At 40.5% G+C, this 13,181-nt stretch overlaps 1 protein-coding gene across 1 annotated transcript in view; it reads right to left on the bottom strand.

The window, feature by feature from the left end:
- The window catches only part of TTN (titin), a 265,677-nt gene that overhangs the window by 177,763 nt on the left and 74,733 nt on the right, over positions 1–13,181 (bottom strand). Inside the window, exons 60-86 of the mRNA XM_079130304.1 lie at positions 12,795–13,073; positions 12,368–12,649; positions 11,990–12,268; positions 11,592–11,870; positions 11,202–11,480; positions 10,817–11,104; positions 10,296–10,574; positions 9,836–10,117; positions 8,526–8,804; positions 8,122–8,403; positions 7,071–7,349; positions 6,665–6,952; positions 6,247–6,525; positions 5,844–6,122; positions 5,457–5,735; positions 5,051–5,338; positions 4,647–4,934; positions 3,825–4,106; positions 3,252–3,530; positions 2,846–3,127; positions 2,447–2,725; positions 2,064–2,351; positions 1,609–1,887; positions 1,238–1,516; positions 863–1,141; positions 435–722; positions 4–291 (exon numbers count right to left, since the gene is read on the bottom strand). Of these exons, the coding sequence (XP_078986430.1) occupies positions 4–291; positions 435–722; positions 863–1,141; positions 1,238–1,516; positions 1,609–1,887; positions 2,064–2,351; positions 2,447–2,725; positions 2,846–3,127; positions 3,252–3,530; positions 3,825–4,106; positions 4,647–4,934; positions 5,051–5,338; positions 5,457–5,735; positions 5,844–6,122; positions 6,247–6,525; positions 6,665–6,952; positions 7,071–7,349; positions 8,122–8,403; positions 8,526–8,804; positions 9,836–10,117; positions 10,296–10,574; positions 10,817–11,104; positions 11,202–11,480; positions 11,592–11,870; positions 11,990–12,268; positions 12,368–12,649; positions 12,795–13,073 (7,611 nt within the window). The remainder of the gene's footprint in view (positions 1–3; positions 292–434; positions 723–862; positions 1,142–1,237; positions 1,517–1,608; positions 1,888–2,063; positions 2,352–2,446; positions 2,726–2,845; positions 3,128–3,251; positions 3,531–3,824; positions 4,107–4,646; positions 4,935–5,050; positions 5,339–5,456; positions 5,736–5,843; positions 6,123–6,246; positions 6,526–6,664; positions 6,953–7,070; positions 7,350–8,121; positions 8,404–8,525; positions 8,805–9,835; positions 10,118–10,295; positions 10,575–10,816; positions 11,105–11,201; positions 11,481–11,591; positions 11,871–11,989; positions 12,269–12,367; positions 12,650–12,794; positions 13,074–13,181) is intronic.

The following is a 13,181-nucleotide window of genomic DNA, read 5'->3' on the forward strand; positions in this document are numbered from 1 at the left end:
TACCTTGTACACCCAGCTGAGCAGAACAAGAGTCTTTTCCAGCAACGTTGCTCGCATAGCAGGTATACTGCCCAGCATCGCCTTTGGTTACTTTGAGAACAGTCAGAGTGGCAGTATTTTCAATCAAAGTCATCTTATAGTTGCCTCCAGGGCGAATCTCTCTGTTATCTTTGGCCCAGGTGATTTTGATTGGTGCAGTCCCAGTGACATGACATTTAAAAGAACCACTTTCTCCAAGAGCAAGATCTACTGATACAGGCTTTAGATCAAAGAAAGGAGGCACTTCATGCTCTGAAAAGAATGAAGACCAACATGGCGATTTCAGTTTCCATGTTCCCAAACATGGAGTAAAAATCGAATGATACCAGCCCTTTGGTGGCCAGAAGCAGTGAAGCTGCTTTGTAATAAAGAGGAGAGTATGGTGTACTACTCACCTGAGAGAATGAGCTTGGCACTGGATGAAGCAGTCCCAAGAGGATTGGAAGCTGAGCAATTGTATTGACCAACATGACTCTGGTCAGTTTGCAAAATCTGAAGAGTTGCTACATTATGAATAAAAGATGTTTGCAGATTAGAATCATCTTTCAAAAGTACCCCATCCTTGTACCAAGACACTTGAAGAGGTTCTGAGCCATTGATGCGACATTCAAACGCAACAGGGAAACCAAGAGTCTCATGAACATCCTTCAGTTTTCTTGCAAAGGAAGGTGGAAGTTTGCGTTCTGTAAAGAAGTTACAGATAATCCTTATTGACAAGAGAGCATACATCTCTAACATATCTCAACCCATTAAAATGTTGATGTTTTCAAGAAAATGAATCTGTCAACTCATGGCAAGACTTTTTAAACAAAGCCATCGTCACCTTTGATAACAAGCACAGCTGAAGAAGCGACTGCACCCACGCTGTTCTCCGCCTTGCATGTGTACTCTCCCACGTCACTGTGATCTACTTTGTTGATGACTAAAGAGGCAACATTATTTTTGAATTGCATTTTATAAGCAGGAGCCGACCGAAGCTTTGTGTGCTCTTTGTACCAAGAAATTCTAATTTCTGGGGTTCCATCCACTTTGCACTGTAAAGTTGTAGGCTCTCCAAGGGCTGCTTCCATATGTTCCAGAGGCTCAATAAAATAAGGTGGTTCTAAGGTACAAAGGATGGTAATCAATCAATCATGCTAACTCAAAGAGGATGTTTTAGAAGGAAGGTAATAATAAAAAGAGATAACTGTCAACACACCTAAGACTGATACCAGAGCTTCACAAATATCTTGCCCAGCCTCATTTTCTATCAGGCAACTGTACTGTGCATAATCCTCTACTGTGCTGTCAAGAATTTCTAGGATGGAAGATTTTTCTGTCATGGTGATACTGCAGTTCTGAGACTGTGAAAGAGGAAACTCATTCTTCATCCAACTCACTGAGATGGGAGGTGTGCCAGTGTACGTGGTCTCCAGAACTATGGGGTTTCCTGTTTCAACACTGAAATCAGCCAGTCTTTTCACAAAAGTGGCTGGTTCTATAAGGAGGAAATGTGAGGGCAAGTTACACCTTCAAATGCAAACTTAATAAAAAATCTAAAAGATACAGGAATTGGAGAAAAGAGCAAACCTTTCACAAAAAGATGTGCAGTGCAAGAAGCGGAGCCAGCATCATTGGTAACAAGGCAAGAATAGTCTCCACTCTGCCGTGGCTCTACCTCAAACAACTCCAGTTCTGTGACAGAGCCTTCCAGAGAGATGGAGCAAGACTCCCCCGACACCAGTTCCCTGCTGCCTTTAAACCACTTGACCTTGAAGGGAGGGGTGCCTCTAATGACACTGGTGAATGTCAGGCTCATTCCTGGCAGAACTTCCACAGAATCAGGAGTTTGTTCAAAAGATGGTGGTTCTAGATATCCCAGGAGGTAGGGGAGGTGAAGAGAAAAAAAAGTTCAAGTGAGAAGTTTTTGTTTGCTCCTTAAAGAAAAGAGAAGACTAAAAGTGAAGACAAAACAAAGGAATTCCTGGCTGGGCGGGCGTTAGAGGGGGAAGGGGCAATGCAGCGTGCCTGTCCTTCACACTGACCTTGGACAGTCAGAACTGCGGAGCATTCATCAGAACCGGCCACGTTGGCAGCCACGCACGTGTACGTGCCAGTGTCGGAGGGCTCCAATGAGCTCAGTTTCAAAGTACAGACGTTTTCTGAAAAGCTGGATTGGCATTTGGGCCCACTGACGATCTCACTTCCATCCAGAAACCAGCCTACTGAAATTGGGGCAGAGCCGGAGACTCGGCACTCCAGAACAGCTGAGGACCCCAGGGTGGCATGGGTGTCTTTCAGTTTGCGGATGAAGGAGGGCGGCACAACCCGATCTACATGGAGAAGGGTAGTTTTCCATTTAAAGAGAAGCTTTATTTTCCCTCTTCAAGAAAAAGTGGTATATTTGTAAACATCTCACTTTACTCACCAGAAACATGGACAGATACAGTACAGTTGCTTTTGCCAACACTGTTTTTCACTTCAAAGCTATATAACCCTTTGTCACTCATTTCCGTGCAAGGGATTTTAAGAGAAGCCACGTTTTTGATAAATGTAATGTGATGTTTGCTGTCTGCAGATAATTCTCTTCCATCTTTGAACCACTTGGCTGTAAGTTCTGGTGTTCCAGCCACTACACACTCTAATGCAAAAGGATTTCCAGTAGTGACAGTCATGGGTTCTGGCTTCTCTATGATTCTGGCTGGTTCTAAAAGAAGAAGCATATTGCATTGGAAACAAAGTCACCATATTGTAGGATAAGAGTACTATTTGCAGAAAATGATCACAAGTCAATTAATTTTTTCATGGACTCTACTCTGCTACTAACCTAGTACAGTCAAGACTGCTGAGCACTCTCGCATGCCAGCATCATTTTTGATTTGGCACACATATTTTCCAGAATTAGATGCTTCTGGGCTTCCCAATTGGAGGGTTGCGACGTTATCAGTGAATGAAATCCGAATATTTTCACTCTCTCTGATGACTTCACCTTTATCTTTCAGCCAGACCACAGAAATTGGCTGGAAGCCTTCCACCACGGCCCGTAACTCAACAGCATCCCCAATAAGAGTGGAGGTGTCGCTTAGCTTTTTCACAAAACGGGGAGGTTCTAATGGAAGAAATTTGTGGTCAGAGGAAAAAAATGAGAATTGAATTGCAACCATATCAATTATTAGTCAAGCAGGAGGAGACTGAAGGGAGAGGTATGTATTTTTATACCCATGTACACAAACCTTTGAACTTGACGGTGCAAACACACGTGTCACTTCCCACCTCATTGGTGGCTTTGCAGTGATATTCCCCTACATCTGAAGCTTCGAGATTAAGAATATGAAGACTGGTATCAAAGTTTTTGGAAGTGATTTTAAATTTCTTGCTGCTTCGAACTTGTTTTCGGTCTTTTACCCACACCACTTCAAATGGTGGGGTTCCTGAAAGTTCACACTGAAGGACCACATCAGAACCTTGAAGGGCTCCTACCGGAGGAGGCTTCTGGATGAAAACAGGAGGCGCTACCAGAGGAAAAGAAGATACACAGTGAGAACATCTGCTTCCCAAACAGATTAAAAAAAAAAAATTCCTAGACTCTAGGTTTCTAGTATCTAGAAATATTTTCTATAAATGTGGGATCATTAAGAGTGTCTGGGGTGACCTAATGGCACTACAGGCTGACACAAAAAATGACAATTCATGAAAACTAGCTTAAGAGTTGCAAGCAACCTTTTTGTTTTGGATCTCATAACACTGCTAAGAAGGAAATCAAATTGGAGGGGAAGGAAGGCAGAAGGGAGCCGAGAGGGTCTAACCTTTAACTGTCAGTGCCGTGCTGCAGCTAGCGTGACCCACACCATTATGAGCTTCACAGATGTAGTCCCCACTGTCCTCAGCACTGGCTTCATTGATGGTGAGCAGTGCCACAGAATTAACGAACGACATGTTGTATTTCCAGCTTTCATGGAGTTCACTGTCATTTCGGAACCATGAAACTTTGATTTCTGGGGAACCACTTATTTTACATTCCAGTTGGATGGATTCTCCTTGCTTTGCAACTTTTGAAGCTTCTAATTTCTTCACAAATTTTGGAGGTTCTATGAAGCCAAAGGAAATGGTCAGTAAGGAATGTTTATAATGTTAAAATAGCTTATCTTTGTAGTTGAAGAGCCATGAGTTCATACTTAAACTGGCTTATTATTCAGATCATACTCTATATTTGTGGTAAAATATCTTTTTTTATTAAATCATATTTTAATAGAGATTTAGTCTGGATATGTAAGCTAAAACCTACATGTAACCATACATGTTACATATGTATTTGATGAAAATTTAGCAAGATGAATCAAAATGTCATAATAAAAGAATGAAAAGGGAAAGTGGATAGTTGAAACAACATTTGACAAAGGTCAGTGAAACAATACTGTTTGACAGGGTTATACTGAGAATACACAAACTGAAGAAACAACAGAGAGAAAACAGAACTTTGTTTAATATTGCCTCCAATGCTAATATGCTAATATTCAAATTCTAATATGATCTGGTTAGTTCATCTCAAACATTTAAAAAAAAAAAGGAAACTTTTCAAAGACAATTACTTAAACAGTAAGGAACAAACACTGGTCAATGACAGATACCTTTCACACTGAGTTGAGCTGAACACATGTCTTTGCCAACATCGTTGGTGGCTTGACAAGTGTATTGGCCAGAGTCTCCTTTGCCTACTTTGAGAATTCTCAGATGAGGAGTGTTTCCCACACATGTGATTGTATAGTTTCCTCCAGGACGGATCTCCTTGTTGTCTTTTGACCAAGTGATTCGCATTGGTTGGGCACCAGTAACATGACACTCAAAATCAGCACTCTCTCCAGCAATGACATCTATTGATACTGGCTTGATGTCAAAGAAGGGAGATTTCTTAGGTTCTGGAAGATAAAGGAGAGAAGGCAATGTGTATTTCGGCGCTTTTTTCCTATTTCTACCTTGACAATGAAATAGGAAATCATGGTTTGCAAAGAGAAAGGTTGACTTGGGAACAAACCTCTGGCTGTCAGTCTAGCACTAGAAGATGCTGTTCCAAGTGGATTGGAGGCTGAGCAAGAATACTGGCCAGAGTGACTCAAGTCAGTTTGCAAAATTTTTAGAGTTGCCACATTATCTACGAATGATGTCTGTAGATTTTCATCATCTCTTAAAAGTACCCCGTCTCTATACCAGCACACTTGGATGGGGGCAGAGCCATTTAGCCGACAAGTGAGCGTAACAGGTAACCCAACAGTTTGTTCGATGTCCTTTAATTGTCTTGCAAAGGAAGGTGGCAGTTGGCGCTCTGTAGGAAGACAAGTAAGACCTGAGGTATTAGTAGTGGAAGTGATTAGTTTCTCATCAAGAAATTGTGAGAAAATAAGGGAGGAAAAGAAATTTCTTAATGTCTAAAATAACATCACCTTGAATTCTGAAGACAGTCGTGGAAGAAGCAGATCCTATGCTATTTTCTGCTTTACATGTGTACTCTCCGCTATCATTTATATTCACTTTATTAAAAACAAGTGTGGCCACATTGTTTGTAAAGTAGGTCCTGTATTCAGGAGTTGACCGTAACTTGGTATCTCCCTTGTACCAAGACACTGTAATCTCTGGTGTCCCAGCAACTTGGCATTGCAAAGAAACTGAATCTCCAACTGATGCCTCCAGAGGTTCCAGTTCCGTAACGAAATAAGGTGGTTCTAAAGATGAAAGTCTCATGATCAGAAAATGGAATTAAAGAAAACCAAACTGACAGTGCTCTATTTTAGAGGAGTACAAACCATATGAAAGAGAATAAGACAACACACCTAAGGTAGAAACCAGAGCTTCGCAAACATCCCTTCCTGCTTCATTTTCAACCTCACAGGAATAGTGTCCTGCATCTCTTTTTGTGCTATTCAGAATTTCCAGGATGCAAGTTTTCTCAGTTGTGACTACATTGCACCGTTCAGATGGAGTTATGGTAACACCATCCTTTTTCCAGGTGACTGAGATGGGAAGTGTTCCAGTGTAGGTGCTCTCCAGAATTATAGACTTCCCTGGTTCTACAGAGTGATCGCTTAATTTCTTCACAAATGTTGCTGGTTCTGGCAAGTGACAAAGCACAGCAGTTAAACACACACACACACACACATAACGACAACAACAAAACCCCACAACAGTGTCAGCATACAGAAAACAGGATGAGCAAATGAATGCATTTGAGCAAACCTTTTACAAAGAGACGTGTAGTGCAGGATGCCTGGCCAGCATTGTTGGAAACCACGCAGGTATATTCCCCACTCTGAGATATGTCAATATTAAATAACTCCAGTTCTGCCACAGTGTCTTCAAAGTAGATGTTGCACCTATCTCCTTTCACCAGTTCTCTGGCACCTCTGAACCAGCCGACCTTGAATGGCGGGGTTCCTCGAATAACACTTGTGAATGTTACATTTTTGCCTGGTAGTACTTCCAAAGGTTCAGGTTCTTTCACAAAAGAGGGTCGTTCTATACATAAAAGTAAGAGACAAAAGATCTCGTAAGGTTTGAATTTGATTGCAATTTTGAAGAACACATAAGAGCACTTTGGGATGTGTGTCAATTTGGTAGGAATTTGCAAGAAATTCCTTACAAAGTTGACACTGACCTTGTACAGTCAACACTGCCCGACACTCATCGGACCCAGCAACATTAGCAGCCACACATGTGTAATCGCCCATATCTGAAGAGTCCAGAGAATTCAACTGCAGTGTGCAGACATTATCTGAAAATGTGGTCTGGTACTTTGCTCCACTGACGATCTTAGTCTTCTCATGAAACCAGGCGACAGAGATAGGCGATGATCCTGCTACTTTGCATTCCAAGATGCAAGAGGCACCCAGGACCCCACCAGTGTCTTTTAGTCTTCGTGTGAAGGAGGGAGGAACCATTCGGTCTGCATGAGGAAAGGCAAGAGACTCATCATGATTTGAAAGAAAATAAAGGAACTTGAAAGAAAGAAAACTTGTAACAGGAATGCATGCAAACAACCAAAGGAAAATACCAGAACTAACCTGAAACATCAACCACAGCTGTGCAGCTGCTTTTTCCAACATTGTTTTGAACCTGGAAAGTGTATGTGCCTGCATCTTGACTCTCAACAGAGAGAATCTTCAAGGAAGAGATTTTGTTGTAGAAGCTAAATTTGTGTTTTTGACTGCTGGTCAACAGCTTCCCATCCTTGTACCATTCGACGGAGAGTTCAGGAGTGCCATCCACCTTACACTCCAGAGTGCATGTTTCTCCTACTGTCACTGTCATTGGTCCTGCCTTCTCGACAATGACTGCAGGTTCTGAAATGCAATGTGATACCTCTCTGTCAAAGTTGGGATCTTTACTTCTTTTCTACCATCAAGTTCACTAAGATGGTCTCTTTCAATGAGACGATTATGTTAGACCTCTCTGTTGACTTTAAAATATGATTCTATAATTGCAAGTGGTCATAAAATTATGGCAGTTATTATTAAGAAGTATATGTGTGTATACTAGTTGACTCAAAAACAATTCAGACAGTGTACATTAGACAACATGTATTGATTTGTCCTTGACCTCTTTGGAGCAAGGTCTACCAGTTATTTTGAATCACTTGATAATTTTGTACTACTTTAAGGTGCTAAAGACAATATTTTCAAAATTGTTATCCAGATAATCCCTAAATTAACATTAAATTGAAATTTAATATTCCCAAAGATGAAAGTTTAAGTCTTCCTATCAAACATTGATCATTGAAGTTCTTATCAACTTTAACAACTAGTACTTTGGAAACAAATTTCCTCCCAGCATTTGCTGGGATCCCAATTATTTCATGCTTAAACAAAAGATAGTCAAGATTATATTTGCAAATCCATCAAGAAAGGTAGTATATACACAATAAAATGAAAGGCTAGTTTTTGTTAGAATCATAGAAATAGAAGAGTGTTTGAAAGATCAATTAGTTCTTTCCACTAAACTTTCCAAATAGGTGAGGATCGATACAGATCTACAAGAAAGTCAGAAAAAGAGGTTCTGCCTGTAAGTCACTCCAGCACTTGGCACCAGTTTCTACCAGGGGACTGTTGTACCAACCTAAGACAGTCAGCGTGGCCATGTTCTCTCTCGTTCCACCATCGTTCTTAATTTGGCAGATATACTTTCCAGCATTAGCTGGCTCTGCTTTTGCAAACTGCAGAGTTGCAACATTTTCCACAAATGTAATTCTGATGTTTTCACTTTCTCTAACCACTTCTTCTTTCTCTTTCAGCCACTGGACAAAAATTGGCTGGGCACCTTCTATGGCTGCTTGTAACTCAGCGGGCTCGCCAGCTACGACAGTGAGGCTACTCAGTTTGGAAATGAATCTTGGAGGTTCTGAACAGGAAAAGATGGATGGAGATTATTGAAAAGATTGCTCAGATAATGGAAGAGAGGGAAAAAAATTGAGCATTTTGCACATTCCAGACACTTCTGCCACGTGCAGGAAATATGCTTACCTTTTAATTTTATAGTACAAATGCAAGTATCACTTCCCACTTCATTCTGTGCTTTGCAGTGGTATTCACCAATGTCTGAAGATTCGACATTAAGAATGTGAATACTTGCATGGAAGTTTTTAGATGCGATCTTGTATTTCTTGCTGCTTCGGAGTTGCCGCTTGTCTTTGTACCATACCACCTCAAATGGTGGTGTTCCAGAAAGTTCACATTCGAGACTAACTTCAGTATTTTTAAGGGTTTCAACTACAGGAGGGAAGCTGCTAAACACAGGTGGTTCTGTAAAAAACAAAAATGTCTCATGATTTGGGCTATTTAATTTCATTGAATAAAAGATTTTTATTTATTTGCTTTTAAATTGCAAGAAAGATTTAAGATACTCTAATGGGTTAGTAGTGTCTAGCATTAGCACTATTGAGGGAAAAAAAAACCTCTGAGAGGCCATTGACTGTCACAAGAAATCAGCTCATGGGTGGAGAACCCAGGTAGATCCTAGGGGTCATGATTGAGCAGGTCAACATTCGTCTACTCCACCTTACTAATTTATCTTAGGCTACAAAGACAGAAAAGAAACTTGCAAGCAAACAAATGTATTGATAAACATGATTTCCATGAAGTATGAGATTCTGACTGCAGGGATGGGATTTTTTGGTGTATGCTTTACACTGAGATATCTGGAAATCACATCTAAGTCTTCCATTTCACAAATGGTTCTTGCAATCATTGCCTTCCAAGAAGATAAACTTGAGTTAGCTTTGTGACAAAAAAATGCTGGAAAATGGCAGCAGAGAACATCAGCACTCTTTGCACCAATGTATAGTCAGTTGTATTTTTTAAAGGAAGCAATTCTTGAGAAGAGGGAAGAGTATTGTCCCCATTTTAAATTTAATGTTAAAGCCTGTATTGCAGGCACATTGCATACATATAGTACACATTCTTTTTTATGCTATGGATTATAGGAAGGATGATAACATATTTGAAAGTTGATGGAAGGCAAAAGACTAATTTTAAGATGCCTACTTATTTTTTGTGTGTGCTTTTTTGAATTATCAAATTTGATGTTTGGCCAGTGTGTTGTGGTGATCAGAATTATGATATTGGAATAATAAGAAAAAAATCTCCTTTTTATACATATAAGAAAATGCCTTGTTATACATAAGCAAAGCTTTTATAACATCTATAAAGGGGAATAATGCCAGCTTAGGAAAACCTGAAAGTCTGTGATCTGAAATGGAAACTATAACAGCAATAAAGAACAAAGAACTCTGATGTGCAGAGGATCAGGAAGAATGTAAGGATGAGATTTCTACCTTTTACTATGACTTTGGTACTGCAACTTGTGCTGCCAGCAGGATTCTGAGCCTCACAAATGAAATCTCCACTATCCTCGGTACCAAGGTTGTTCATCTGTATGACAGCCACCGAGTCAATGAAAGTCATTCGGTATTTATCACTGACTGGGATTTCATGCTCATTTCTGTACCACACAACTCTGATTTCTGGAGACCCAGCTATCTTGCATTCAAGTCGTGTGGAGTCACCTGCTTTCACTATTTTGGATGCTTCTAATTTCTTTACAAACTTCGGTGGTTCTAGAGAGTCAGGAAAAAGGAGATTATGAAGGAACAGAAATGAATAACAAGTTAGGAAAAAACATAAGCAAATTCTGGCAAAAACAGTTTACTGTGTTAGAAAGATTCATTAACAAGAGTACAGCAAGAACCAGAGCCATGGGTCAGACAGAAACATAAAACAATCAAACTTGCACACCTGTTACAAGCAATACTGTAGTACAAGAGTCGCTACCAACATCGTTGGTAACTTGGCAAGTATATTGTCCAGTCTTGGAAGCATCCACTGAGTAAAGATTTAAGAAGCTAGTTGACCCTTCCAAGCCAATGAAACATTTGGGTCCAGAGGCAAGTTCCACGTCATCCTTAAACCATTTTATTTTAAATGGTGGTGTTCCTTTTAGTACTGCCTTAAATTCCACTGTAGAATCAGGTATGGCTTGTTGTCGCTCAGGTTTTACTAGGAAGCTTGGCGGTTCTATAGATTTTAAGAGAGATATATTTAATTATATTCCTTGTAGCTGAATTATTTTGATAGTTTATGGACACATAAGAAAACACTCCTGAAAAGAGGTATTGCCTGAATATTTCCTGAACTAATGAATATGTATCTAAAGAAACAGAATTATTATGATTTTAGCTCTTAAGGACACAAAGATAAGTGATATCTTTTAAAAGCATTTACAAAGAAGAATCAAGAAGAGGTAAAGAAATTCTAACCTTTCACGGTTAAGATGCCACTGCATGCATCATCTCCTGCTACATTTGACACTTTGCATGTGTAATTTGCAGTGTCTTCTAGTTCCAGATTATTAACTTCCAGTGACACGGTGTTTTCATGACATACAAGTCTGTATTTTGCACTTGTAGATATTTCTTTTCCATCTTTAAACCACTGAGCACTAATAGGAAGTGAACCAGAAACTTTGCATTCCATATGAATAGAAGAGCCCAGAACTTTATCCATTTTGGTCAATTTTTTAGTGAAAGATGGAGGAATGTTTTCATCTGTTCAATGTAAACAGCAAAATACATCCATTAATCTGTTGCACTCTGCTTACAAAGGATATAAGTAAGGGAAGCTGACTAGTGCAAAGATACACACCTAGCACTCTGAGGTAGGCGTCGCAGCTACTGCTTCCAAAGTCATTTTCCACTTTGAAAGTATACTGACCACTGTCTTGCTTCATTACTGACTGAATCCTAAAACTGGCCACATTATTCTCCAAACTCATTGAAAAATATCTACTGGGTACAATTGGTTTCCCATCTTTAAGCCATTTCACTTTGAGTTCTGGTGTTCCAGCCACAACACACTCCAAGGTCACTGGGTCTTTCTCAGTAACATCGACTGATTTAGCTTTCTCTATGATTTGAGCAGGTTCTGCAGTAAGAATGGAAATAGGGGTGAGTTACACTGATAATTCTGCTGGAACTAAGGTGTGCCTATGAATCATCTCTGTAGACTAAAGTTGGAAGAGGACAGCTTACAAACCTTGCACTAAAAGGAAAGCATAACACCTCTCAACTCCAGACTCGTTCTTGGCTTGACATGTGTATCTCCCACTGTGTCTGTTATCCACGCTTCTGATCTGAAGTGTGGCCACATTGTTTGCAAATGACATATGAATGTTGTCATCTTCATCAAGAATCTGATCATCCTTTAGCCAGGTAACAGAAATGGGGGGAGAACCTGCCACGGTGCCCTGAAAAGTGGCAGAACTCTTCAAGACCGTGGTGACATTTTCGATTTTCTTGGTGAACGAAGGTGGTTCTGTGGTCAAATAAAAGAGTGTGAAAAAAAGAGGTCTGTTTTAACTCCTACCCACCACCATGAAATGAAAGAGCACTGCGGGTTTTTATTTGGTAGCCTGCTTCCTGTAAATAACTGACCTTTCAGGGCAACTCTGGTACTGCAGGAGCAGCTGCCACCCTCGTTGGCTACAATACACTGATATTCACCAGTGTCTGAAGGGTCACACTTGGTTATATGGAGGTTAAACACAGACACTTTGTCTGTCAGGGTGTATTTTTTGCCACTTCGAATTTCCTTGTTATTCTTCAACCAAGTGACTTCAAATGGAGACGTTCCTGTGACTTCACACTCTAGCTCCACATCACTATCTTTCACTACTTCCACAGGCTTCAGCTCCCTGATAAAGGTGGGGGGTTCTAAAGATTGGAAAGAAGACAAAAAGCAGCTTACTCAAGGGGAGCCCGAGGCCCATCAGGCAACACAGCCAAAATGGAAAGCAAATTCCAACAACCAACCTTTCACTTTTAATTCAATGCTGCAGCTTGCTGTGCCTGCATCATTTCGAGCTTCACAGACATAAGTCCCACTATTTTCTACCCTGGCGCCAGAAATCTGGAAAGTGGCTAAACCATCCATGAAGGAAATGCCGTGCTTTCTAACATCTGTTATTTCATTCCCATCCAGATACCAAGAAACTCTGATTTCCGGAGTGCCTGTTATTTGGCATTCAAACGTTGTAGATTGTCCATTCCTCAGCACTAACACTGGACTTGGCTTCTTAATGAATTGAGGAGGTTCTAAAGATGAAGGAAAGGGATGATGTTGAGCATTTTTTTAAAACAAAGTCTAACCAGCAAAATTGCTTTCTTAATAAATCTCTTCCCTCCCCCAAGAAAATCTGGGCAAGCAAGAAACTAAGGTGATGGAAAGACCAGATCAGACCTTTGACAAAAAGAGTGGCTTTACTGGTTGCTGTGCCAACATCATTGCTTAGCTGGCAAATGTAGGTCCCCGAGTCAGCAGCTTTGGCTGAAAACAGTTCTAAAATGGTGGAGGTGTCGTCCTTCCAAACAGAGCGAGCTGCCCCCGAGTGCAACTCTTTGTTGTCTTTAAACCACTTTATGGTCATGGGTGCAGTGCCACCCACAAGGGCCTTTAATTGAACCCTGGTACTGGGATTGACATCTTGTGACTGTGGCTTTTCCATGAAGTAAGGAGGTTCTGGGGTGAAAGAAAAAGCAGCAAAAGAAGAGGGGAAGATTTATTTCGAAACTGAGCAATGAAGGTAAGAATTAAGAAATGAATGAGCAATAAGTTCCTGATAGGTGG

This window comes from Sciurus vulgaris (genome assembly GCF_902686455.1).
Source record: "Sciurus vulgaris genome assembly, chromosome: 3".
Lineage (NCBI taxonomy): Eukaryota > Metazoa > Chordata > Mammalia > Rodentia > Sciuridae > Sciurus > Sciurus vulgaris.